The 26,773-nt window shown below is 35.8% G+C and overlaps 1 protein-coding gene across 9 annotated transcripts in view; it reads left to right on the top strand.

Moving 5' to 3' along the window:
- Positions 1 to 26,773, top strand: part of DNAI7 (dynein axonemal intermediate chain 7) — an 81,680-nt gene that overhangs the window by 28,842 nt on the left and 26,065 nt on the right. For 4 of the 9 annotated variants that reach the window (XM_045061556.1, XM_023256847.2, XM_023256852.2 and 1 more), the window contains 7 exons: positions 1,503 to 1,584; positions 3,810 to 3,901; positions 5,899 to 6,000; positions 6,858 to 6,995; positions 11,923 to 12,069; positions 14,645 to 14,748; positions 16,762 to 17,071. In XM_045061556.1, coding sequence (XP_044917491.1) covers positions 1,503 to 1,584; positions 3,810 to 3,901; positions 5,899 to 6,000; positions 6,858 to 6,995; positions 11,923 to 12,069; positions 14,645 to 14,748; positions 16,762 to 17,071 — 975 coding nt within the window. Of the gene's footprint in view, positions 1 to 1,502; positions 1,585 to 3,809; positions 3,902 to 5,898; positions 6,001 to 6,857; positions 6,996 to 7,129; positions 10,533 to 11,922; positions 12,070 to 14,644; positions 14,749 to 16,761; positions 17,072 to 26,773 lie in introns of those variants that run through there. The other 5 variants (XM_023256849.2, XM_023256850.2, XM_023256848.2 and 2 more) reach the window with 4 other exon arrangements.

The raw sequence follows: 26,773 nt of genomic DNA, 5'->3' as shown, positions 1-26,773 counted from the left end.
ACTGCCAGGCTTGTGGTGCTGGGGATCTGGCGTATTAGCTGTGGTGGATCGGCAAGGTGCACAGGGGCAGGAGGGGCAGGCTCAGCTCGCTTATTCTTCGGTGATCCGCTTCGGGAGGGGCCCTGCAGCACCAGGAGGGAGTCAGACCCACCAGTGGGATGGATCCGCAGAAGCACAGTGTTGGGTGTTTGCACGGTGCAAGCAAGTTCCCTGACAGGAACTCGTTCCCTTTGGGGTTTTGGCTGGAGGATGGGCGAGGGAGATGGAGCTGGCGAGTGCCTTTGTCCCCTGGCAACCTACGCTGTGTCGTCTGGGGCTCAACAACTCTCCCTCCTGTTGTCCTCCAGCCCTCCCACTCTCCGAGCAGAGCTGTTAGCTTATAACCTTCCAGATGTTAAGTCCTGCTTGCTGTCCGAACACACTCCATCCAGCCCCTCCGCTTTTGCCAGCCAGATTCGGAGGTTCTGCTTGGCCAGCGGGCTGCCCCTTCACCCCGGCTCCCTCCTGCCAGTCCGTGTAGCGCGCATCGCCTCTCGCTCTTCCTACCCTCTTCCGTGGCCTCTCGTCTAAGCTTGGCTCCAGAGAATCCATTCTGCTTGTCTTCTGGTGGTTTCCTGGGTTATTTAGGCAGGTGTGGGTGGAATCTAAGTGATCAGCAGGATGTGGTGAGCCCAGCATCCTCCTATGCCACCATCTTCTTCCAAAATCCTAAAATTCTTAATAGCCATAGCCCTTCTCAAAACTTTTAGGAGGTTTCCAGTTCTTTTAAAATAATGCCCAACCTCTATAGCATAGGCTCCAACCTTCTTTTCCATTTTCATTTCTATCACCTTTCCTTGGAATCTCCCCAGTGTCCATGAACTTGTTGGCCTTTCCAGTGCTATCCCATCTCCATATCTTATTGCCTGCATTTCCCTCTTCTTGAGATAGGAAATACTCTTCCCTGCATATTTGCATCTTAAAATCTTCTGGGCACAAACTTAAATACTACCTGCTCTATAAAAATTTTACTTCATTCCAATTGTTGAAAATAATCTCTCCTTCCCCTAAACTTAAAAATGACTCTCTGTATATCTGTTAGTCATAAAAATGTTTTTAATTATTATAGGCATGTAGTAGTATTAAAACTGTTTTTACATATATTTTATTTTAATCTTTACAACAATAAAATGAGGTCTTATTTAGCACCATTTTAAAGATGTGGTAACTGGGAATAAGAAGCTTATTTAAGTTGTATACTATTAATTATATAATAATTAAATTGTCACCGTCACTGTTGCCTTTTAATAACTTTGCTTATTTTTCTTACTTGTTTCCATACTTTGTCCTCAATACATTAAGGCAAGGCTTTGTACAGGATAGGTAGTCTTTATTTGAATGAATGAAAGACTGGATTCATGGAAGTAAAAGTATTTTTCATAATTACTGTTTGAGAGGTATGTATTTTATGCATTTGAGAGATATGTATATTAGTAGCCTTTTTTTATGTTATGACATTTAAGTCTGCCAGGAAGAAGAAAATCACCAAAGCTGAACGGTTAAAGCAGCTACAGGAGGAGGAGGAGAGACGGCAAAAAGAGGAAGGTACAAAGTACTTAGTGATACTATTTTCACATGCAGGGACTTAAACAATAGTTGATATTTCTATATTCCCATCAATATTTTTAAAAAGAATTTTCAAAATTCTTCAATTTTTCAAATTTCATCTGTTTCTTTATTTTTTAATTAAAAAAAATTTTTTTAATGTTTATCTTTGAGAGAGAGACACACACACTGTGCGAGTGGAGAAGGGACAGAGAGAGAGGAAGACACAGAATCCTAAGCAGGCTTCAGGCTCTGAGCTGTCAGCACAGAGCCCTACGTGGGGCTGGAACCTGCAAACTGTGAGATTATGACCTGAGCTGAAGTCAGACCCTTAACCGACTGAGCCACCCAGGTGCCCCAAATTTCATCTGTTTTTTAAATAGTTATCTGCTATTTAAAGGGTACCCAGAAAGTTTTGTTACTATGCACCAATCACTTTGAGATATATCTTGAAGTGGAGTTGCCAGATAAAATACAGAATTCCCACGGAGGGGCACCTGGGAAGCTCAGTTGGTTAAGCATCCAACTCTTCATTTAAACTCAGGTCATGATCTCAGAGCCATCTGATCGAGACCCACAGAGGGCTCTGTCCTGACAGTGTGGAGCCTGCTTGGGATTCTGTCTCCTTCTCTCTCTCTCTCTCTCTCTCTCTCTCTCTCTCTCTGCCCCTCCCCAGCTCTTGTGCATGCTGTTTTTCAAAATAAATAAACATTAAAAAAAAGTACAGAATGTGCAGTTAAGTTTGAATTTCAGATAAATAATAGATGATTTGGGATAATTTGTTCCATGCAATATGGAACATACTTAACCCCCCCCCCCAAAAAAAGGCTATTTATCTGAAATTCAACTTCAACTGAGCATCTTGTATTTTTATTTGCTAACTCTGGCAATCATGTCTTGAAATGTTTATGTTTACCTATGAAATTAGGGGCTTTGGTGCTAATTCTACAGTACGGATTCTAAAACTTAAATTCATTAAATATGGGAAATAGGAAATAGACACTAACAAGAAATGCACAGAACAGCCTAAGTTATTATAGTTTAATAATATGCCTTTGCCAAATTTAAAGAGGATTTTCATTTGTAAAAAAAAAAAAAGTAAATTAAAAATTAATAAAAATATCTATTATTTAAAATAACAAAAAGAGATTTAAAAAACCGGTATACCTTTTAGCATCAAGAGCATGTGTGGGAGTGCCTGGGTGGCTTAGTTGGTTTAGCATCTGACTCTTGATATCGACTCAGGTTGTGATCCCACAGTTGTGAGATGGAGCCCCACCTCAGGCTCCACATATAGGGTGGAGCCTGCTTGGGATTCTCTCTCCCCTTCTCTCTCTGCCCCTCCACTGCTTGTGTGCTCTAAATAAATAAATAAATAAATAAATAAATAAATAAATAAATAAATAATTTTTTTTTTAAAGAACCTGTGGATTCAAATTCAGGTTTTAAAAGTCTGTCCTCAGGTTCCACGTTGATTTTTTTTTTTATATACAATCATTATTAAATCCTTTTTAGGTGGCTCATGATAAGAATACAGTATCAGGATCTAGAACTTGGGGAAAGTTTTATTATATTGGATTAAACTTATATTCTTCAACATATCTTTCGTATTTAATAGTGAAAGCAAGAGAAGTTTAAGGTAATTGCTTTGGAGGTGCCTGGGTGGCTTAGTCAGTTAAGCATCTGACTCTTGATTTCGACCCAGGTCATGATTTCACAGTTTGTGAGATTGGCCTGTTGGGCTCTGAGCTGACAGCACAGAACATGCTTGGGATTCTCTCTCTCCTTCTCTTTACCTCTCCCATGCTTACACCTGTGCACACTCTCTCTCTCTCTCAAAATACATAAACGAACTTAGGAAAAGTGGTAATTGCTTCTAATGATGTAGATATAAGAAACTTATGGAAATCTCCTGAAGATTTTACCTCTCCTTAATTACCTATGATAGTTCTGTCATTTTTTATTATTTAAAATTATTATTGGATTGCTATAAATTTGGAGAAGAGAAATATTATTATGGGCCTATTTTTTTTGGCCAGAAAGTTTGAGTCATGTTACTTTTTTGAAAGAAATCCAGCATTTGTCTTACTTCTACCACATAATATAGGCTGTAAGTTCTATAAAATATTTCACTACCATTATATCTTGAAAATATTTTAAGTAACTTTAAGGGATTAAAATTAGATTGATTTAATCACTGAGAAAAATTTTTTTTGGTTCTTTAGAGGAAGCCCGTGTGAAACATGAAAAAGAAGAAATGGAAAGAGTTGAAAGACAACGGATTGAGAGAGAAAAATGGCATCAACTTGAAGCAAAAGTATGTAAACATTAGTAATGTTATTAATGAAGACAAACTATGTAGCTATCAGATCTGTTTGGTCATGTAATGTCACTCTCCCCCATACTTACCACTAATGTATAGGCCTATGTAAACTGGTTTAACTCCTTTAATCCTACCATAAAGAAGTGAAATTATTACCCACAATTCACAGATAAGGAAATTGAGGAAAAGGGAAGGTAAGCAGCTAATGAGTTGAAGAGCCAGGACTTAGACATAAATAGTCTCGCTTCAGAGCCCTTGCTTGTAGGCATTAAGTTATTTTTCTCGATCTGTTTTATAGATAATTAAACAGGGCTTCCTCCCCCAAAACTCAAATTCTACCTCTCATATTTTAGTTTTACTTCTCTTTTTTACCAGAATTACCAGGATTTTTCATATCAGTAGTTCTGATCTCGACAGGCCTCATAACTGGTAAAAATTGAAGGCCCCCCCCCAAGGAAATTTATTTATGTGGGTCATATTTCTCAATATTTACCACATTAGAAACTCAAACCGAGAAATTTTAAGACACGTCATATTAATAGACATTAAATATTATATAAAATAAAAATTAATAAAAATAAGTAAATATATTAACATTTTAAGGAAGAAAACTATTGTACATATAATTATATATTATTGAGTTATAATTGACATATAACATTGTATTAGTTTCAGGTATAAACATGGTGATTCAATGTTTGTATACATTGTGAAATGATTATTCCAATAAGTCTAGTTAACATTCATCACCACACATTCTATGTTTTTTAAATTAGAGAAATAAGTGTCATTGTTTATGTTTTTAAAGTCTCTTTGATGTCAGACTTAACAAAAGACTGCTAGATTCTCATATCTATTCAGTATTCTGTCTGTTACAATGAGTTTTTATCGAAGTGTATAAAGAAAATCTGGCCTCACACAGAATCATAGTTGGAAAAGGGGAATATTGTAATAGCCTTTCAGGTAATTGTGGATATTCTTTTTGATTCTATACCAAAACTCAGTAAGTCATAGTTTCTTAATATGGAATGTGAAATCATATCAATGAAGTTTTCATAGTGTTATAATAAAACACTGATCTGTCTTACACTTTAAATTGATCTTGTATCCATGTATGATTTTGAAATATCATACATTGGTTGCTTAGAAAAACTTGGTTTACTGAATAATTTCCTTCCAAATGTTGACACGTTTTTATTATTAGTTACCAAAAATCACATGCATTGATGTCTTTCCCAATCAAATCAGAAAGGTTTTTAAGGATTGAGAAAATGTCAAGCTCACAGTGGTCGATACAAGTTTTTTTGTTTAATTTGAATTTTTATTTGAAAGCTTGAATTTTATTATTGGTAACAAATACTTTTAATTCTTTCCTGAAAGTGACATACTCAGTGCATTCATTTTTGAGAGTGTCTGCCAAAATACTCAAATAATCGTGCAAGCAGTGGTTTCTCAAGACAGCCTTGTCCTTTGATACATGGCAGAAGCACTTTATGCATACTTCTCGCTTTATGCACATAGAACAATCAAAAGACTTATACTGAAGGGTTGACACTTAACAAAATTAATAATTTTCACTTCCTCAGGTCACTCTTATATGAAAATGGCTGTTTACCACCCACAAACCCCAAAGAATATGACTCCTAGTATAGCTTGTGCCTTGATTTGTGCTGAGACACCAGCAATTTTAGACCATTTTGCACCATTAGTGTAAATGTATACACTGCAAAAGAGGCAGATACTATTTCAGTATTATTATGAAGACATATTTGACCTCACAGATCCCTGAAGAGTCTTGGGAACCCACCAGGTGTCTGCAGATAACTTGCAAACCTCTGTTTCAGAGGAAACCTTTTGGAAATACCAGTTACATTCAAACTAATTTTAGTGTTCATTTTGAAACTCAGTATTTTGCCGAGTAAAGTTTAGATGCTACCTGTGAAACATAAAGCTAAAATTAAAGAGCCCACCAATGTATCCCCACGCAACAGGATCTAGAAAGGAGGAATGAAGAACTTGAAGAACTTTATTTATTAGAGGAGTGTTTTCCTGAAGCAGAGAAGTTGAAACGAGATGCTAGATTGCTTTCTCAGGTAAAACTGATTTTGTGTGTTTGTGTGTGCCACAAGAGGAAATTATACTCTGATATCCTTTTTAATCCCCTCAGATTTTTAATTTGTCTGTAAAACATCTCTAATTTGACAAATCTGTCATATTGCATGTAGCAAAGTAAATTCACATACCTTTGTAGAAAACTATTGTCAATAATAAGACCCTTGAAATTTTTGTATCTTTTGACTCTGATTTAATTTTGGGAGAATCTATACTGAAGAAATTATTCTGAATTAAAATAGAAAACTGAGCTTAAGTCAATCTAGCATTGCTCAAAACAGTGTAACTTTGGAAAAAAATAAAGGTTCTTATAAGGAGAAAAAGAAAAAACTGTAATAATAGGCAAAAGATGATTACACTATAATTTTAAGCAAAGTACAATATGATTACAAGTGTAGAAGTTTCATAGACTGCAAAATGAATGGAAGAACTCATACTAAAATGACAGTGGTGATTAACAATTAGTAATAATTTGGAAAAAAAACCCCACAAAAAACAGTAATAATTTGGTAAGTAGAAATTAGCCCGAGTGTTGGCTTTTGTAAATACAGGAGCTATATGTTTAGAGACGAAAGCAAAACAAAACCAACTCATAAATACTGTTTTTTAAAAATATGACAATTACTAGAATTGCTATTTATTTGAACTATTGAGGCTTATAAATTATTTTGATAAAGAGAATTTGGTTATTATAGAGATATCTCAAGTAGGCAGTTAAAGTCATAATTTTTTTTATCTAAATTGGGAAAACTAGATTATGAGAACTGATACTTGGAAAAAAGTTATTTAATCTTTGCATTTTCATCATTGTGACCCTTCCAACATTTTTATTCCACAGTGGAATCACTACATTCAATGTGATGGAAGTCCTGATCCTTCAGTATCCCCAGAAATTAATACATTCATTAGTCTGTGGAAAGAGGAAACAAATGAGACTTTAGAGGAAGTGATCGCGAAGAGTAAATTAGTGCTAAATGTATGTCCTAGAGTATTACTCTGTAATTTTAAGCTGTTTAAGTTACAAATTATCTGGTATCGACTCCAAAATAGAAATAAATTAAACAAATATATATTTGTATTTGCCAATTAATAACACTACCGCATGTTTGGATATAGAGAAAAATATTTAACCTTTCTCTTTTTTTTGTTTTTACAACTCCCATTTTTATTTTTTATCTTTGCCACCTTAGATGAGGTCAGTATAGCATAAATGTGAAACATTATGTGTCTAATCTAAGCAGGGAAAAAAAAATCAAGTTGCATCCATTTATGTAGATAACTTGGAGGGAAAGTGCATGATTTTATCTTGAGTTGAAATTTTCCACTATTTGGTGATTCACTACACATACTTTTCTATGTCAACTATGTGCCAGGCACCTACTCTTCTAGGCATGAAAGAACAAAGATGAATAAGAATATCCTACCTTCTAGTTCTGCAAATAGGATGGATAGGCTACCCTGAGGAACTAGCACTTTATGATGCACTTAAAAACGCTAAAAAAAAATGTTTTAATGATATTTAAATTCATTGCCTATTTCAAAAGAAAGTAAGGGAAAATCTTGGAGGCCATAAAACAATTCAGAAAAGTGGGCAAATCTCAAAGTGAGTGGCTTCCCAGAGACACCACTTTCCAAGAGGCTTCTTTTTCTGTTAAGTCTTGGGTTAGCATTGGTTTAAAGGACCATCAGGAAGCAAAGCCTAGGGTCCATGCAAGGTGGCAAGTTGGATCAGAAACTCCATGTATGGCTGGGAGCCTCAAAAAGTTATTGTGGATGATAGGGGAAATACCTGCTCTGCAAAGGGAGATGATAAGAACTTGTTTGGCTCATCTTTAGCTTATTGAAGGGAAACAAAAATGTCTCTACTAAGAATTCTTAATCACAAGTGAATCAGAAGTTGTATTGGACGAATTTACCAAAATATAGCACACAGAAAGAGATAAAGAGATGGAAAATATTAATGAGCAGTTAATGGGTATGTATGATAGAGTAAAAGGGGCTAAAATGCATCGAAAAAGGGTTCCAGAAGGGAATGACAGTATTCAAAGAGAAAATGGCTGACATCTTCCCAGAATTGAGGAAAAATACAAACTCTCAGATTCAAGAAACCCAACAAATCCCATTAGGATGCATAGAAAGAAACCCATACTAGGCACACTTACATAGTAGTAGGAACTGGAAGGAATTCACTGCACTTGGTCCTATTATCTTCTAATGCTTTTTGTTGCAATTCCTCACCACATTTTTGTGCTTCCTGTCGCTGGGGTTTACTTCTTCAGCATGTTGTTATGAAGATGGAGTAACTCCAGACCATTAAGCTCATAACATGCATTGCCTAATTTGATGTGGGCAAGCGTATGAGATCCATTTTACATATGTAGAGAGAAAAACTGTGACTTGCTTAGAGTCTCCTATGAGACTTTAAATAGGGCTTACTCTGACTTTCCAGAAGCTCCCAAGCCTCCTGTCCACTGTGAGATATTTGGACACCAGTGAATTCATTGTACAGGGTTCTTGCCATTGCACATCCTCTCTGCCGGCTGCCATGGCATGCTGCTGGCCCAGGAAGCCAGTGCTCTGCAATAGCTGGGAGAGAGTGGGAAGTAGCACTGGAGTTCACTAGTGATGAGCTGGAAGTGAAATCTTCCTATTATGAGAGTGGGTTACAGAAATAGAAGTAAGAAATAGTACAGAAAATGAGGAAAGGGCAGGTAAAACAAAATAGGAGAGGAGGATGATCATAGCAATAGGAAACTAAAGAGGGCAGCACTTGAGGAACAGAAAGAATTGGATAGCAGTGACCCCACGGTAAACACTAAGTTCCAAATTACATGCAAGCTCTTATATAATACTTACTATTCCAGGCTTTAGAAATAGTTACTTGCTGAATTCTTATAATAATTCATAGCTACCTAGGAGGTAGGCACCAGTATTCTCATTTTACAAATGAAGAGGGCATAGTGATGCACAGAGGTACAAAGATGTTATATAACTTACCCAAGTCCACACTGCCAGTAGGAAGTGGCTAGGATCGAAGCCCTGCATGCTGGCTTAAGTCCATACTGCCCTCCACCACAATGCCACCTCTCTTAATTTAGAAATTTTCTAGGTATTATCTGTGTCAGTGTTCAAAACTAAATCCTGCCACTTATTACTTGTTCCTTGGTCATGCTGTGCCTCAATTTCTCTCAACACTTTAAATATCTCCACTCTCTTCTTGATTAGATGATTTCTGGGAAGTTAAATGTAATTCGTAATTTTGTTTCTCTTAAGGTAAGGTGTTGTTTCCTCTGGCTTCTGTCAGGATTTTTTATCTTTGATTTTCTGTGGTTTGAAAATAATATGCCTAAGTGTAGTTTCCTAGGGCATTTATCCTGTTTGGTGTTCTCCAAGCTCCCTGAACCTGTGGTTTAGCATCTGATATTCATTTAGGGAGATTGTTATTTCAAATATTTCTTCTGTTCCTTTCTCCCTCTTTTCTCCTTCTGGTATTCCCTTTACATGTATGCTATACCTTTTGTAGTTGTCCCACAGTCCTCGGATACTTTGTTCTATTTAAAAAAAATTTTTTTTTCACTTTTTGTTTTCTTTGACTTTAGTTTTCAAAGATTCTATTGTTATGTCCTCTAGCTCAGAGATTCTTTCCTCTGCTAAGTCCAGTCTACTAATAAGCCCACCAAAGGCATTCATTCATTTCTATCTGGTTCTTTCTTAGGATTTCTATCTCTCTGCCTTACGTTGCCCATCTATTTATGCATGCTGTCTGCTTTATCCAGTAGAGCCCTTAGCATATCAATCATAGGTGTTTTAAATTCCTGGTCGGATAATTCAATATCCCTGCCATGTGTGGTTCTAATGCTTGCTTTGTCTTTTCAAATAGTGGTTTTGCCTTTTGGTATGACTTGTAATTTTCTCCTGATAGCTGGACATGATGTACTGAGTGAAAGGAAGTGGTATAAATAGGGCTTTAGTAATATGGCTGTGAGGTGGGGCTGGGGAGGAGAAGAATCCTATAGTCCTGCAATTAGGTCTTGGTCTTTTAATAAGCCTGTATCTCTGCATGGTGAACTTCACAAGTGTTTTTAATTTATTTTATTCCCCTCAGGTGGGAGGGGATGGCTAGTGCTAGCTGGAGTTACTTCCTTTCCCCCAGGTGAGTGAGGCTTTGATAAAAGTCCCAAAACTTAGGCTCTAGTTAATTAGTTTCCCCTAAGATCAGGCCTTGTTAAGGATAGAGTACTCTGGTGTATTTCAAAACCGTTCCTTTTCCCTTCCCTCTGCTGGAAGTAGGAGGGGATTCTGCTCCCATATTTATTGTGAGAACCTGGTGGAGCATTTGGAGGTAAGTCTCACAGTATTGTGGGCTCTCCTCCTTCCATGGCTGTGCTCTCCTGGAGTTTTTAACTCTCAAGAGCTGTCCACACTAAGCCTTCAGTAATTTGTCATTTGCAGTTTCAGATGTTCTTATCTGGCACTGGTTTCTGCAGTGGCTTTTGTTCCTGAATATACCATGGTAAGCTAACTCCCTCTGTTCACTTATAGGTCTTCCCAGTCTTGAGATCAGGCGTTTGCCCAGTCTCCTCCCTTCTTGTTGATCAAAGAAGAGTTGTTGATTTTTCAGTCTGTTGAGCTTTTCACTTGCTGTTAGGAAGGAGTGGGGTCTTTCAAACTCCTTACCAATGGAATCAGACTGCCTTAGTTTCCTTGTCTATAAAAATAGGCATAATAACAGTATCTACCTCATAGAGTTATGATGAAGATAGAATGAATTAAAACATAAACATTTAGAACAGTTCCTGGCACATAGTAAGTGTAGGAGAGGGGAAATTCTTCTATCCTTCAAGCTCTTTCAGCTGGACTGAGAATTCAATACACATGAGACGTGCATGGAGACCCAATAATGAAATTGAGACCCAAAGAAATGACCGAGGCAGGCAGTTTTTATACATTTTAGACAATCGATTTGTGAGGAATTTACAAGATAAGGAAAATAGGTGTTTGTGAGCTTTAGTTAGTAAGGAATTCTAAGTGGAGTTTGGTCTGATGTGGTAGATTAGTAAAAAAAAAAAAAAAAGTAACAAGGTTTATTTCTACAGTTTTCTTGAGTTTAACGTTCCTATCTCTGGTCTTTTTACTTCTTAGTACAGAGAAGGTATTTTCATACGGGAGATTTGTTTCCTGCTTTCAGGAGACAGAGGAGGGCGTAAGTGTCTTTATACTGGTTGCTTCTCAAGTAGCTTCAATTCAAAATGATCCATATGCCGTTGTGCTACATTTGGGGGTGGCCTGCCGTGGGCGCCTATGTAAACATTCGGTACATATTAGTAACCATCTGCTCTTCCACCTTCTCATTCTCCTCCTCATTATTGTTTATTTGCTTGTTTTACATTTTTTTAATGTTTATTTTTGAGAGAAACAGAGAGCAAGTGGAGGAGGGGCCCAGAGAGAGACACACACAGAATCCGAAGCAGGCTCCAGGCTCTGAGCTGTCAGCACAGAGCCGGACTTGGGGCTCGAACTCCCAAACCGTGAGTGAGATCATGACCTGAGCTGAAGTTGGGCACTTGTCTGATTGAGCCACCTAGGTGCCCCTCCTCCTCATTATTGTTTTATCACTATTTCTATTGTTCCATTGTCTTCAGCATCCAAGCTGTGCCTCCTCTATAACTTGCCAATAGTTGAGAATTTTTATAAAGGAGTATCTGGAGGAAATATTTTTTATTTTTCCATGATCTTAAATAATACAATTAACACAAGAAAGGATTTTTATGTTTTACTGATGATACGATGTGTTCGTCAATTCTAAAGTGATAGAACATTGCCTTTTCACTTTTTCTTTGACTATTTGTCAGAAGTTTAATTTATACTTAGAGTAAATTTTTACTTTACATTGTACTTTATAGTTAATTGAGAAGTTGAGATTACTTTTATTGCAAACGCCATCATATGATTTGGAAGATAAAACTATAATACAATACCGAGGATCAATTCTAGAGCTGCAGGAGCTCCTCCATCTTAAGTTCAATGTAGCCACAGAACGACTTCTCAGAGTAAGTGTGATTATTTTACTCATAACTTATGAATAACTTTTATAAGAATGAAAACTTCATGCTACATAATAAAACATCTAGTATCTTTTTTTAATTAAAAGGCTATGGAAAAGTCAGTAGAATAATATGAGGCACATACATTTATCCAGATCTAACAACCATAAATACTTCTTTTTTCCAAATTTTTATTTATGTTTAGTTTTTGAGAGAGAGGGAGAAGAAAGCAAGCCGGGGAGGGGCAAAGAGAGAGGGAGAGAGAAATCCCAAGCAGGCTGCACGCTGTGATGCGGGGCTTGAACCCATGAGCTGTGACGTGAGATAATGACCTGAGCTGAAACCAAGGGTCAGACGCCCAACCAGCTGAACCACCCAGGTGCCCCCAACCATAAATATTTCTAAAGAAAAAAAAAGCATTATCAATGTAGTTAAAGTTCAGTTTTTTCCTTATACTTGCTAAGGTTTAGTGGGATCACTATGAAAATAAATTTGCTAAACATTGTATGTTAGATATTCACTACTCTAGATAAATGAGTTGAAAACGATTATAATTATTGGTAGTCACTCTATTTTTCCCAAATATCTTATTGCTAAAAATAATATCGAAATAACTGTAAAATCATTATTATACCTTAGGAAGTAATAATTCCATACTCTAATATCCAGTCCATATTTAAATTTTGGCTAATATCCCATGAATGTCTTCTATAGCCGTTTTTGTTTTATTTTGTCCTCTAATCAGAAAACAGCCTTAAGGTCACACATGGTTTGTGGTTATTTTGGTTTATTTTGGTCTAGAACATAGTCCTCTGTATAGTGTTGGTAGCATATGTTCTAACTACAAAAAGAAAAGCGAAGAAGGCTTAAACTTCACTAAATTTATTGTTAGTAATATTCATATAATTTTGCAACTCTTTGATTTGTATTTTAAGAAAAACAAGGAAGTGTATTAAAATTATTAGTAATCAAGATTATTTTAAGAGAAAAACAGCACGTAAAAGATTAGGAAAAAAAATACTGTAATGTTAAATTTGAAGTGGAGATATCAGTATGAAGCAGATTCCTTTTTAATCCTTAAGATGGAACCAAGTCTAACTGGGGTAAACAGCTGATTCTGGGTCTGGAGCAAGGACAGTGAAAGATGAGATTGAATTATCTTGTGCTAGAAAGCAAATAAATACTTACACACTATTGGAGTCATATCCAAAGGCATAGAACTAGCTTAAAGAAGCTCTCACTGGTCAAATTTGCAATAATTTGAATATCAGAAAGAATAATCATAATTGATTATAACGTATTAAATAAAGAAAAATCCATGGGTCTAAAGTGATAACTCCAAAAAGGAAGGGGGACAGTGGAGTAAGGGGAAAGAAGAGTTCTTTATAGAAGAATGCCATCTGATAAATGTAGAAGGAATTATAAGTTAGAAAGTCACCATTTTTCAGTTCCCAATTGTAATAAATGATAAGGATCATTTTCACCTAGATAATTAGGTGAAAAGTTGTTGAAGAACACCTGATTCTCCTAGTGCCAAAGTATTAGGCCACAGATTATTTATTGATTGGGGAAAAGTATACTTTGTAACTGGGAGAATATGGGTACTTACACCTTAACAAAGTGATCAAGTCCACATTGTTAATAGTGGGACATCATAGAGCTCCTGATAGGATGCAACATGAAGAACACAACATTAGGTCCAATGCCTTCTTGCCAAAAATAACTAAGCCTATGTACACACCTAACTTTCAAAAAAGTTACAAAAAATAAAGGGGATAGAAAAGCAAGTTAAACAATACCATGAGGAAACAATCAGATAAATTCACAGTGTTCTACAAGACAGCTATTCTGGATACTTCAAAAGGTAATGTCACCTTTTAAGGAAAAAAGTGTGGGGGATCAATGACTTTTTAAAAATTAACAATATATTCAATCTCCAGTACTTCTAAGGTTTTACAATATGGCAGCTATACATATACAGTATTGACTTACTTGAGGCATTTAAGAGTGCTAACATGCAACAAGCCTATTTGTTTTTATCAAACATTCTTAAGAACATCCTTAAATTGTGCGTTTAATGTTGGACATCAAGTGTCAGACTAATGAAACATGACTCATTTGGATTTCATAAACTGGAAATTTTGTTTTCTAAATTTGATAATGTTCAGAAATGAACTAACTTTTGCAGTAGCATGATCTACATTTTAATAAGGTACAGATAAAGAAGCAGGTGTATAGTTAAGATGAAAAATCATGATAATGCTAAAATTGAAAAGGGTTCATGGTAATCATGATAATGCTAAAATTTTAACAGTAATCCTGGGAATACAGGAGCAATTTTAATCCTTAGAGACTGTAAGGGAAACTGAGTGCAAAGGTGAAGCACATTTGTATCATTGAAGTTCATTTGTATCATTCAGAGAATTTTTTAAAGCAATTTTTTGTTAGTTTGGTATTTTTACCCAAATTACTCTTTTAAGTAATAAAGGGAATCTAACACCTAAGTAATGAAATGACTCTTGTAAGTTGCATAATTTATGAGGCCTCTAATCTTTTACAATGTTTTCTTTTTCTGTTACAGCAAGCTAGTACATTAGCAGATCTGGACAGTGGAAATATGGAAAAAGTCATTCAAGATGAAAATGTTGCTCTATATGTGTGGGCAAACCTCAAGAAGAATCCAAGGTATTCCCATGGGTGATACTGTAGGTCAAAAGACATTGGGAGTTGGGGCGCCTGGGTGGCGCAGTCGGTTAAGCGTCCGACTTCAGCCAGGTCACGATCTCGCGGTCCATGAGTTCGAGCCCCGCGTCAGGCTCTGGGCTGATGGCTCAGAGCCTGGAGCCTGCTTCCGATTCTGTGTCTCCCTCTCTCTCTGCCCCTCCCCCGTTCATGCTCTGTCTCTCTCTGTCCCAAAAAGAAATAAACGTTGAAAAAAAAATTAAAAAAAAAAAAAAAGACATTGGGAGTCACATCATGATGATCAGGCGTATGTCTTTTGCATAATAGTGTGGTATACATGGATAAAACCTATGTTAGGAAGTCAGCCAGCTGGAGTTTGAATCACAGAACTGCCATTTATTTACCTGAGGCAAGTTACTTAGCCTTCTGGAGCTTCATTATATCAATGGTCAACTGATGATTATATTACTTAACTTAATAGGATTGGGTTGAAGGTTAAATATTAATATAAAAATCATCGCATGATGTTTAGTACAAACAAATGCTGAATAGATAAATGTCTTCCCCTTTTCTTTACCCACTTAATTCACACCCCCCATAGGGTGGTAGGTGCTTTCTACATGGCAATCTAAAACTTTAAAAATCTTTGTGAACTTTTTAAATAGTACTTAAAAAATACATATATATATAAATTATATTTAATTATATAAATTATATAAATAATTGTATATATAATTATATATATTATATATAATTAAATATATGGTGTATAATTATATAAATTTTATTTAATTATAAAAATAAAATATATTTATATTATATATATTTAAGTGATGTTTCCCCACTTATTTACAGGTAATAACATCTTTCTGAGAAATGAGAGTGATAATGATAAATTTATAATCACTTCTGCTATTTAATCTTCAACAGTTCAAATTAATTGAGTTAGTATGGCAGTGAGTTCTAGGGGAAAAAAATTGCAAAGTAAAAGTTAGGAGGCCTAGGTTCTGGTCCCAGCTCTGAAAAGACTAGTCATATGATAGTGGAAAGAATTGGACTTTAATTTTGATATTTAGTAACAAGAATGGACAAAATACTTTCCAAGTTACATTTGCTGTAAAATACTCTGTGGTTTAAATCTAATGAGACAGTGTATTAATATAACCCTTTTCATTGTAAAATGTGTTGCCTATAGAAATTACTCTGTATAATTTTTAAAGAAGTAAAATGAATAGCCCTCTATTAACTGTCCAGATTTAAGAAGAGAATTAGAAGAGAATTAGATGGTGTCTTTTTACTAAGATAGTGAATAGTGGAGACAGAAACAAGTTTTGTTTTATTTGATGATAATGAGGGGGGCTGCAGGCATGACGAGTTTAATGTTGGGTCTGTTGAGTTTGAAGTACTTGTGAAATATCCAAGTGCAACTGTCTGAAGGCACTGAAAAAATCTGAGTTGATCTATTTTGGGGAGTCATTATCATATAGATCAGTAGTTCTTAACTTTTTGGGAGTCATAGACTCTTACACTCATCATAGGTAAGGGCATTTTGGGGCCTCTTAAAGCCGATTCAGGGATCCCTCTTCTGTCCCACTACCCCATCCCAAGACACATAGAACTCATGTTAAAAATGCCAGATTACATAAGTAATGATTGAAGCCATCAAAATAAGATCCAAGGAGAATATGTAGAGGGAGAAAGAAAGAGGGCCTGGATAGAGAACTGAGTAATATAATATCAACATTTAAGGGACAGTTAGGAAGAAAGCCATACAGGGGAAACAAAGAAGGACCTGCCTGAGATGGAAGAGAAGAGTATGGGGTCATACATCCCAGGAGAGTGTTTTTGAGAAGGATAACACTAGCAACTGGGTCCAAATTGCAAAGCAAGCAAGCAGGCATGGGTTGGGACTCAAACCTGTGGCAAAATTAAAGTGGAGAGAAATCTTGCTTAGGTATAGATTCTGAGCAGACTTCGTTTTCTACAGCCTCACCTTTTTGTTAAAATCATTAACAGGTACAGAAGTGTCAGATTCTCTGAAACACAAATTAGATTTGAAATTCCAAGGATTTTAGCAACAAGTGGCATTGCTATACGACTCCTGCATACTCACTATGACCATGCCACACCACTGCGCCCTGTTTCAGCATCATTACAAGGACATACTGCCACAGTAACTCACTTTGTCAAAGATGAAGTTCAGAAGGGAGAAGCAGAAATCAGCAAAGAGCTCCAAGAAGAGTATAAACAACAAGAATGTGAGTCTGTATCAGTTTGTGAGGAAGAAACAAAAGTTGAGGAACAAGGTGATATTGAAGTACAAATGGTAGGACACATTTTTTAAATGTATACATTTTTTCTTTATGTAATAAATGTTACTAGATTCTCTTGAAGCATTCTGGAGATTTTTTTCCCTAACAACTAAGAAATTGTCTGAAAGCCGCTTTCTTGCCAATGGCTCAGTTTTGAATGTATATATTTTCTTCTTGCCTTTTATTTATAGTCACTATTCATAATTGAGCCTGTTGTTTCCACATCCTGAAATTCAGCACAGGAATTGCTCCTTTTTATTCTGGGGATATGCCTGAACAGCTTTGAAGCAAATTTAATTTTTGTGTATTTTATTTCCAACTCACTTAAGGGAACGTGTCATTAAATGGAAATTTGTAGTAAATACTTTCACTAACCGAAGGATTATCTTACATTACTTTCTCACCTGTTGGTTTTATAAGATGGAATTTTAGAAAGTAAAATTGATTTTCTTAAATTGCTGTACTCCTCTCTTAAAATTGGACATCTTTAGATATAATAACATATTTGGGCAATTTACTAATCCTACTCCTTTCGTTGTTTTCTGCTCTTTTCTATTTCTGGGATTTTCAAGCCACTTACTTTTTATGTTAGAATTAACTGTGTCTTTAGAATTTTTCAGAACTGAGTGGCTTTCATGTTTGGCCATAAACAATCTACATTTTAGGAAGGTCCAGAAGTAGTAGGTTTTCCTACAAGTGCTAAGACACGATATGCATTGTTTTATTGGTTTATTTTCTTTAAACAGGGTTAAGAATTAGATTGAATACAAACTTGAAATCAGAATAGGAATTTATTAGATATTCTAAGAATAAATTTAATTGAAAAATTTCACTTTAAATATTACACCAGAATAAAAGATTATGAAGATTCTTTAGCAATATAGAAAATGGATATGACATGATGATCGGTACAAAGACTAGTATTTAGAGTATGATTACGAGCATGTCAAAATGAAATGGAATAAGGGAGGAGAACCCAGAAACTTGTATATAGCTGACATTTTAGAGAGGTGGGAAATGATTTGCTCTTTTAAAAAAATTTTTTATATGTTCATTTTATTTTTGAGAGAGAGAGAGAGAGACAAAGTGCGAGCAGGGGAGGGGCTGAGAGAAAGAGAGGAAGACGCAGAATCCAAAACAGGCTCCAGGCTCTGAGCTGTCAGCACAGAGCCCGATGTGGGGCTTAAACCCACAAACTGTGAGATCATGACCTGAGCTGAAGTCAGTGCTCAACTGACTGAGCCACCCAGGCACCCCACAAATAATTTTCTCTTTAAAAATTCGTCACTTAAAGAAAGGATCTTTGAGCAATCCTATAGCTTTTAAAAAAAAAACAAAAAACAAAAAACTTAAAGCTTAAAAAAAAAAAAGCTTAGGTAGCTTGGTAGCTTCACTAGAGTTCATATTTCCTGTTATCCTGCCTTTCCTGAACATACTGGATGATTACACTCTCCACCACCTTGAAGTTAGGCATGACCATGACTTGCTTTACCTGATCAGATGTGAGTGGAAGGGACATACTGATTTCTAAAGGTGGGAAAAATAAAGAATGAGTAAATGGGCCCTGGACTTGACATTGTTTAAATATGCAGTAAAAAAGACCAAAATGAAAACCCATTAACTTAAAATTTGACAAGATTCATGGTTGAACATTCAGAACTGTTAGATGCAAAAAGTATCTGAAAATGTTTGATCTTGATCTGATTAAAAATATTGGATAATTTCTCTCCCCTCAGGTCCCTTGATTATATAATTAATGTTTTATGAAAACCCACCAGCATTTTATTCAAGAATTTCACATTAAAAAATTTTTAAATTAGAAAACATAATTTGATAGATTACTTGAATTTACATGGCTAACACAATTCTTTCTTATGAACATGTCTTTGTTAAAGGGGCCTCATGCAGTGATGATTTATTATGCTCTGTAAATGTTGGAAATAGTTATATATAAAAAATGTAAGCATATAGGGACGCCTGGATGGGTCAGTTGGTTAAGCATCCAACTCTTCATTTCAGCTTATGTCAGCGTCTTGCGGTTCGGTTCATGAGTTCAAGCCCTGTGTCGGGCTCTGCACTGACAGCATGTGGAGCCTGCCTAAGATTCTCTGTCTCCCTCTCTCTCTGCCCTTCCTTCTGCTTGTGCTGAAGTGTATACACACACACACACACACACACACACACACACACACACATTCTCTCTCTCTCTCTCTCACAAAATAAATAAATGAATCAAAAAATGTTTTTAATGTATAAGCATATAAATTCACTGACATACTCAACAGTGAAATTATGTATTTTTCTCAAGGTCTGTCATTTATTTCAGACAATAAGGAGTTATTTACAGTAAGGAGTGCTTTCCTTTACTTTCAGCAATTGAGCTCGAGGGTACCAAATGAAGATTTCCTCAGCTCAAATGGCTCCTACCAATGTGTTTACATTGGGTTTTTCTGTTATTATTTAATGTTTTATTGAACAGTTTCAACGTCTAACTAACAGTATGCCAATACCTAATGTTGATAATGCCACAAAAGTAAACCCAGCAAAAGCATTCCACCCAGTGGTAAATTGCATGTTTTATGGAATGTTGAAGCTGTCCTCAAATAAGTAGTCTAGGAACCCCAGACTAGAGGTAGCAGGCAATTAGTGATATGGCAGAAACAGTTTTATTTTATGAAACTTCTCCACAGCCTGGGAAGCTTGGCCAACAACTGTGTGAATGGTAGATGGGGGAACCTGGCTGGAGGGAACTTTGTTATCAGGGGATTTGAAAAGAGAAAATTGCCTGAAAGATGAAAATAACATTAATTGACTTACCACCCCTATTTCTAGGAACCAAAACTCTTACCACACCCAACAGGCGTGTGTAGATGCTTCTGCACGTGTGCCCATCATCCTTCCAAAACTGAGAAAGTTAATATGAATAGTGCTAAAGCATTCTTCCACAGAAGCAGAAGAAACCTGTAGTGATGGTTAAGTGTGCCAAGGCAGGAGGGAAAAGCCATTTCCTGTGCTGGGAGGCTTGTTGGGGTGGGGTCAAGTCAGGGGAGAAGTAATTGCTTAGAAGAATCCCTCAAGGCACTTGCTGTGCTGTGCTAGGTAACAAAAGAGAGAAAACAGACTTTAACAGTTGTCAACTGGGTGTACACTTGCCTCTAATTTTTGTAAATGTGAGTAGACTGCAGGGGGCAAAAATCACTGGATTTATAAAGAGGATCAGCAGCTCAAAAGAGGAGGTCAAAGATAATTTGGTGGAATTGATGTGGAAAAAAAAAAGTAAGAGAAATGGTAGAATGAAGTAAGAGGTTCAAACTCTATGTAAATTTCCAGAAATCAAGAAGGGAAAGAATGAGTTTAGTATAATAATTGGCAGTGGGACAGCATATAAATTTTTTATATTTCACTCTACAGACTAAAAAAATACAGATTCGTTTGTTTTTATATTTAAAGCTTTAATCAAAGCTCAAAATGATAAAAGTATATGAGGAGAACATAGGGAAGTTATTTTATTATCTTTACTAAGGTCTTTCTTATCAGTGCATTAAAATCAAGACCATAAAAGGAGATTCACTGGATCCAAACATTTGTTTTTTTTATTTTTTTAATGTTTATTCACTTTTGAGAGAGACAGAGTGTGAGCAGGTGAGGGGCAGAGAGAGGGAGACAGAATCCGAGGCAGGCTCCAGGCTCTGAGCTGTCAGTCAGCACAGAGCTTGATGCGGGGCTCGAACCCACAAACCACAATATCATGCCCTGAGCTGAAGTCGGACGCTTAACCCCCTGAGCCACCCAGGCGTCCCTGGATCTAAACATTTGTATAGCCCAATAAACCTCACTATAAACAAATTTGAAAGATCATGAAATGAGAAAACTATTTCAACATATAAAACAAGGGGTTAGTATTCGAATCGAAAGAACTCTTACAAATTGGTAAGACATGGGGCGCCTGGGTGGCGCAGTCGGTTAAGCGTCCGACTTCAGCCAGGTCACGATCTCGCGGTCCATGAGTTCCAGCCCCGCGTCAGGCTCTGGGCTGATGGCTCGGAGCCTGGAGCCTGTTTCCGATTCTGTGTCTCCCTCTCTCTCTGCCCCTCCCCCGTTCATGCTCTGTCTCTCTCTGTCCCAAAAATAAAATAAAAAACGTTGAAAAAAAATTAAAAAAAAAAACAAATTGGTAAGACAATTTCCTAATGTAAAATTAGGCAAAGAACTTGAGGAGGCAGATGAGAGAAGAAGTTTAACTAACCAATTGAAAAATGAGAAGATACTGAATCCAATAAGTGATCAAATTAGAAGCAACATTATATCCTGTCTTCTCAGATTGAGTATGAGGGGGAGGACTCATTTTTGCGTACTGTTGTTAGAAATGTAAATTTGTATAATCTTTCTGAAGGGCAATTTGGCACATGTAAATGTACCTATCAGTGATTTTAATTTTAGTAATTTGTTTTGAAATAATAGGACAAGTAAATAAAAATGTGCCACAGTGTTTATTGAGATAATTTTATAGTAGCAAATATAGTCCACAAATTATCAAATAGTCAACAGTCAAATATTAGTACTCATTCAAAATGATATCGATTTTATATACTTATAAACTTTTATGTACTTATAGATTTTATATACTTTAAATTTTGAATTTTTTAGATGTGATTGACATACCTGTTAGCTTCAGGTGTATAACATCTATTTGATGTCTTTACTATGAAATAATTACCACGATAAGTCTAGTTAACATCCATCATCATACATAGATACAAAAATACAATTTTTTTTGTGTGATGAGAACTTCTAAGATCTCTCTCTGCAATTTTCAAATATATAATACAGCATTGTTAATCATAGTCACCATGCTGTACATTACATCCTCAGGACTTATTTTATAATGGGAGTTTTGTACATTTTAGCCGTCTTCACCCATTTTACTCACCCCCACCCTTGGTAACTGCCAGTCTCTTCTATGTGTTTATGAATTTGTGTTTGTTTTTGTTTAGCTTCCACATACAAGATAATCCAATATTTGTCTTTCTCTTACTTCACATAATGCCTTCAAGGTCCATCTATGTTGTCACAAAGGGCAACATTTCCTTTTGTATGGCTTAATAATATTCCGTTGTGTGTATATACCATATTTTCTTTATACATTCATCTATCAGTGAACACTTAGGTTGCTTCTAGTACAGTCTTGACTACTGTAAATAATGCTGTAGTGAACAGTCTATATATATTTTTTAAGTTGGTATTTCTATTTCCTTTGGATAAATACCCCAAAGTGGAATTTGCTGGATCATATGGTCACATGGTATCTCTATTTTTAATTACTTTGAGGAAGCTCCAGACTGTTTTCCATGGTGGCTGTACCAATTTACATTCCCACCAACAGTGCACAAGAGTTCCCTTTTCTCTATTTCCTCGTCAACCCTTGTTACTATCTTTTTGAAAATAACTAACAGGTAAGAGGTGATATTTCACTGTGGTTTTGATTTGCATTTCTCTGATGGTTAGTGATGTTGAATACCTTTTTATGTACCTGTTGGTCTATTTCATGTACCTAGAGGTCTTCTTTGGGAAAAGGTCTATTGAGATCCTCTGCCCATTTTTATATTGGATTGTTTCTTGCTATTGCACTATATAGATTCTTCATGTATTTTGGATATTAACCCCTTATCAGATACATGATTTGCAAATATTTTCTCCCATTTGGTAGGTTGCTTTTTTTTGTTGATTGTTTCTATAGAAGCTTTTTAGTTTGATGTAATCCCAATTGTTCATATTTGCTTTTGTTGCTTTTGCCTTTGGTGTCAAATCCAAAAAATTGTTACCAAGACCAATGTTAAGTTTACCACCTATGTTTTCTTCTAGGAGTTTTATGGTTTCAGGTCTTAGGCTCAAGTCTTTAGTTCATTTTGAGATAATTTTTGTGTATGATGTAAAGTGCTCCAGTTTCATTCTTTTGCATGTGACTGTCCAGTTTTCCCAGCACCATTTACTGAAGAGACTGTTCTTCTCTCATTGTATATTCCCAGGCCCTTTTCATAAATTAATTGACCAAATATGCATGGGTTTACTTCTGGTCTCTCTATTCTGTTCCATTTATATATGTGTCTGTTTTATGCCAATATTTTACTGTTTAATTACTATAGCTTTATAATATAGTTTGAAATTAGGACATATGATGCCTCAGCTTTGTTCCTCTTTCTCAAGATTGCCTTGGTTATTCAGGGTCATTTGTGGTTCCATACACATTTTAGGGCTGTTTTTTTGTAATGCCATTGGAATTTTGATAGACTTCACATTGAATCTGCAGATAGCTTTGGACTACCTGTATCTATATGGACTTTTTAACAATTTTAATTCTTTCAATCCATGAGCATAGAATATCTTTCCACTTATTTGTGTTTTTAATTTCTTTTATTAGTGTTTTATGGTTTTCGGTATACAAGTCTTTTGCCTCCTCAGTTAAATTTATTCCTCATATTTTATTCTTTTTTATAGAATTGTAATTGGATTATTTTCTTGATTTCTGTGATAATTTGTTTTTAGTGTATCGAAATGCAAGGGATATTTGTATACAGAGTTTGTATCCTGCAGCTTTACTGAATATTTGATAAGTTCTAACAGTTTTTTTGTGTGTAGTCTTTAGGGGTCTTTCTATATATAACAGGGTTTTCCTGTATATAATATCATGTCATCTGCAAATAGCGTTCCTTTCCACTTGGAGGACTTACTTCTTTTGCTTGAAATAATTGCCCTGGCCAGGACTTCTAATACCATGTTAAATAAAAGTGGTGAGAGTGGGCATCCTTGTGTTATTCCTGATCTTAGAGAAAAAGCTTTCAGCTTTTCAGTGTTGGGTATGATGTTTGTGGGCTTGTCATATATGGTCTTCATTATGTTGAGGTACATTCCCTCTATACCCACTTTGTTGAGAGTTTTTACAAAAAGTGGCTGTTAAATTTTTTTAAAATGCTTTTTCTGCATCTACTGAGATAATCATATGATTTTTATCCTTCATTTTGTTAACGTGCTATATTACGTTGATTGATTTGTGGATGTTGAACCATTCTTGAATCTGTAATATATCCTACTCAATCATTGTGTATGATCCCTTTAATGTATTATTGAATTCAGTTTGCTAATGTTTTGTTGAGGATTTTTGCAACTATGTTTATCAGGATTATTGGCCTGTAATTTTTTTTTTCTTTTTTTTTTTAATTTATTTTTGGGACAGAGAGAGACAGAGCATGAACGGGGGAGGGGCAGAGAGAGAGGGAGACACAGAATCGGAAACAGGCTCCAGGCTCCGAGCCATCAGCCCAGAGCCTGACGCGGGGCTCGAACTCACGGACCGCGAGATCGTGACCTGGCTGAAGTCAGACGCTCAACCGACAGTGCCACCCAGGCGCCCCTGGCCTGTAATTTTCTTATGGTGCTGTTGTCTGGTTTTGGTATCAGGGTAATACTGGCCTTATAAAATTAGTTTGGAAATGTTCCATTTTACTCTGTTGTTGGAAAGACTTTGAGAATGATGTTAATTATTCTTTAAATGTTTGGTAGAACTCATCAGTGAAGCCATCTGGTCCTGAATTTTTGTTTGTTAGGAAGTTTTTGTTTGTTTGTTTGTTTGTTTGTTTATTGAATTTCCTTACTGGCAATTGATTTGTTCAGATTTTCTATTTCTTCAGGATTCAGTCTTGGCAGGTTTATGTTTCTAGGAATATCCATTGCTTCTGGGTTGTATATTTTATTGGTGTATAATTGTTCAGTGTAGTCTCTTATGATCCTTCATATTTGTGGTATCAGTTATAATGTCTCCTCTTTCATTTCTGATTCTGAGTTCTCTTTTTTTCTTGGTAAATCTAGCTAAAGTTTTGTCAGTTTGTTTTGTTTATCTTTTTAAAAAACCAGCTCTTAGTTTTATTGATATTTGCTATTGTCTTAGTCTCATTTATTTCTGTTCTGATCTTTGTTATTTACTTCTAATTTGGGGCTTCATTTGTTCCTTTTCTAGTGCCTTGAGGTGTAAAGTTAGGTTGTTTATTTGGAATCTTTCTTGTTTCATGATGTAGGTGTTTATTGGTTTGAACTTTTCTGTTATAACTGCTCTTGTTGCATCTGATAGGTTTTGGTATGTTGCATTTATATTTTTGTTTGTTTCAAGGTATGTTTTTTAAATTTCTCAATTGATTTCTTCTTTGACCCATTCATTGGGTGTTCAGTTACATGTTGTTTAATCTCCACATATTTGTGGATTTTCCAGTTTTCTTCTTATAATCGATTTCTAGTTTCTTAACATTGTGACTGGAGAAGATGCTTGATATAATTGTAGTTTTCTTAAATTTCTTAAATTTATTTTCTCTAAATTTAAATTTAAATACAGGCTTATTTTGTGGTCTAGCATATGATCTGTACTGGAGAATGTTCCATGTGCACTGGAGAAGAATGTGTACTCTGTTGTATTTGGATAGAATGTCCTGTATATGTCTGTTAAGTTCATCTGGTCTAACATGTCATTTAAGGCATTGGTTTATGTCTGAATGAACTAGTCATTGGTGAAAGTGGGGAATTAAAGCCCCCTACTGTATTGTATTGCTGCCATTTCTCCCTTTAGATCTGTTAATAATTGGTTTCTTTATTTAGGTGTTCCTATGTTGTATACACAAATATTTATAAGTGTTGTATATTATTGTTAGAGTGACCCCTTTATCATTATGTAATGACCTTTGTCTCTTATTAGTCTTTGTCTTAAAGTCTATTTTGTCTGATAAAAGTATAGCTGTGTTATTTTTCTTTTGGTTTCCTTTTGCATGGGTATCTCTTTCCATCCCTTCACTCAGAGATTCACTTTAGTGAATCTCTATAGATGGGTCTTCAGATTCCACATGAGTGAAATCATATGATACTTTTCTTTCTCTGCTTAGCGTAATACACTCTAGTTCTATCCACGTTGTTGCAAATGGCAAGATTTTATTCTTTTTGATTTTCAAATAGTATTCCATTGTGCATGTGTGTACACACACACATATATACACATACACACACACACACACACACACACACACACCCCACATCTTCTCTGTCCATTCATCAGTTGATGGACATTTGGGCTCTTTCCATAATTTGGCTATTTTGATATAGTGCTGCTATAAACACTGGGGTGCATGTGCCCCTTCAAATCAGCGTTTTTGTATTTTTTGGATAAATACCTACTAGTGCAATTGCTGGATCGTAGGACAGTTCTATTTTTAATTTTTTGAGGAAGCTCCATACTGTTTTCCACCAGTTCATGGCCCCACCAGTTTGCATTCCCACCAAGAGTACAAAAGCGTTCCCCTTTCTCAGCATCCTCGCCAACGTCCGTTGTTTCCTGAATTGTTAATTTTAGCCATTCTGACAGGTCTGAGGTGGTAACTCATTGTGGTTTTGATTTGTATTTCTCTGATGATGAGTGATGTTGAGTATCTTTTCATGTGTCTGTTAGCCATCTGGATGTCTTCTTTGAATCAGTTATCACTTTAACATTTCTTATAAGGCTGGTCTAGTGGTGATGAACTCTTAACTTTTGCTTGTCTGGAAAACTCTGTCCTTCAATTTTGAATGACAACTTTGCCAGGTGTTCTTAATTGGCAGTTTTTTTCTTTTTAGCATAATAAATTGTAACATTCCCTTCTGGACGGCAAATTTTCTGCTGAAAAAATCTGATTGTTTTATGGGGG

The sequence above is a fragment of the Felis catus genome, chromosome B4, assembly GCF_018350175.1.
Source record: "Felis catus isolate Fca126 chromosome B4, F.catus_Fca126_mat1.0, whole genome shotgun sequence".
Lineage (NCBI taxonomy): Eukaryota > Metazoa > Chordata > Mammalia > Carnivora > Felidae > Felis > Felis catus.
The sequence above is the reverse complement of the archived record's forward strand: the minus strand, read 5'-3'. Positions and strand labels throughout refer to the sequence as shown.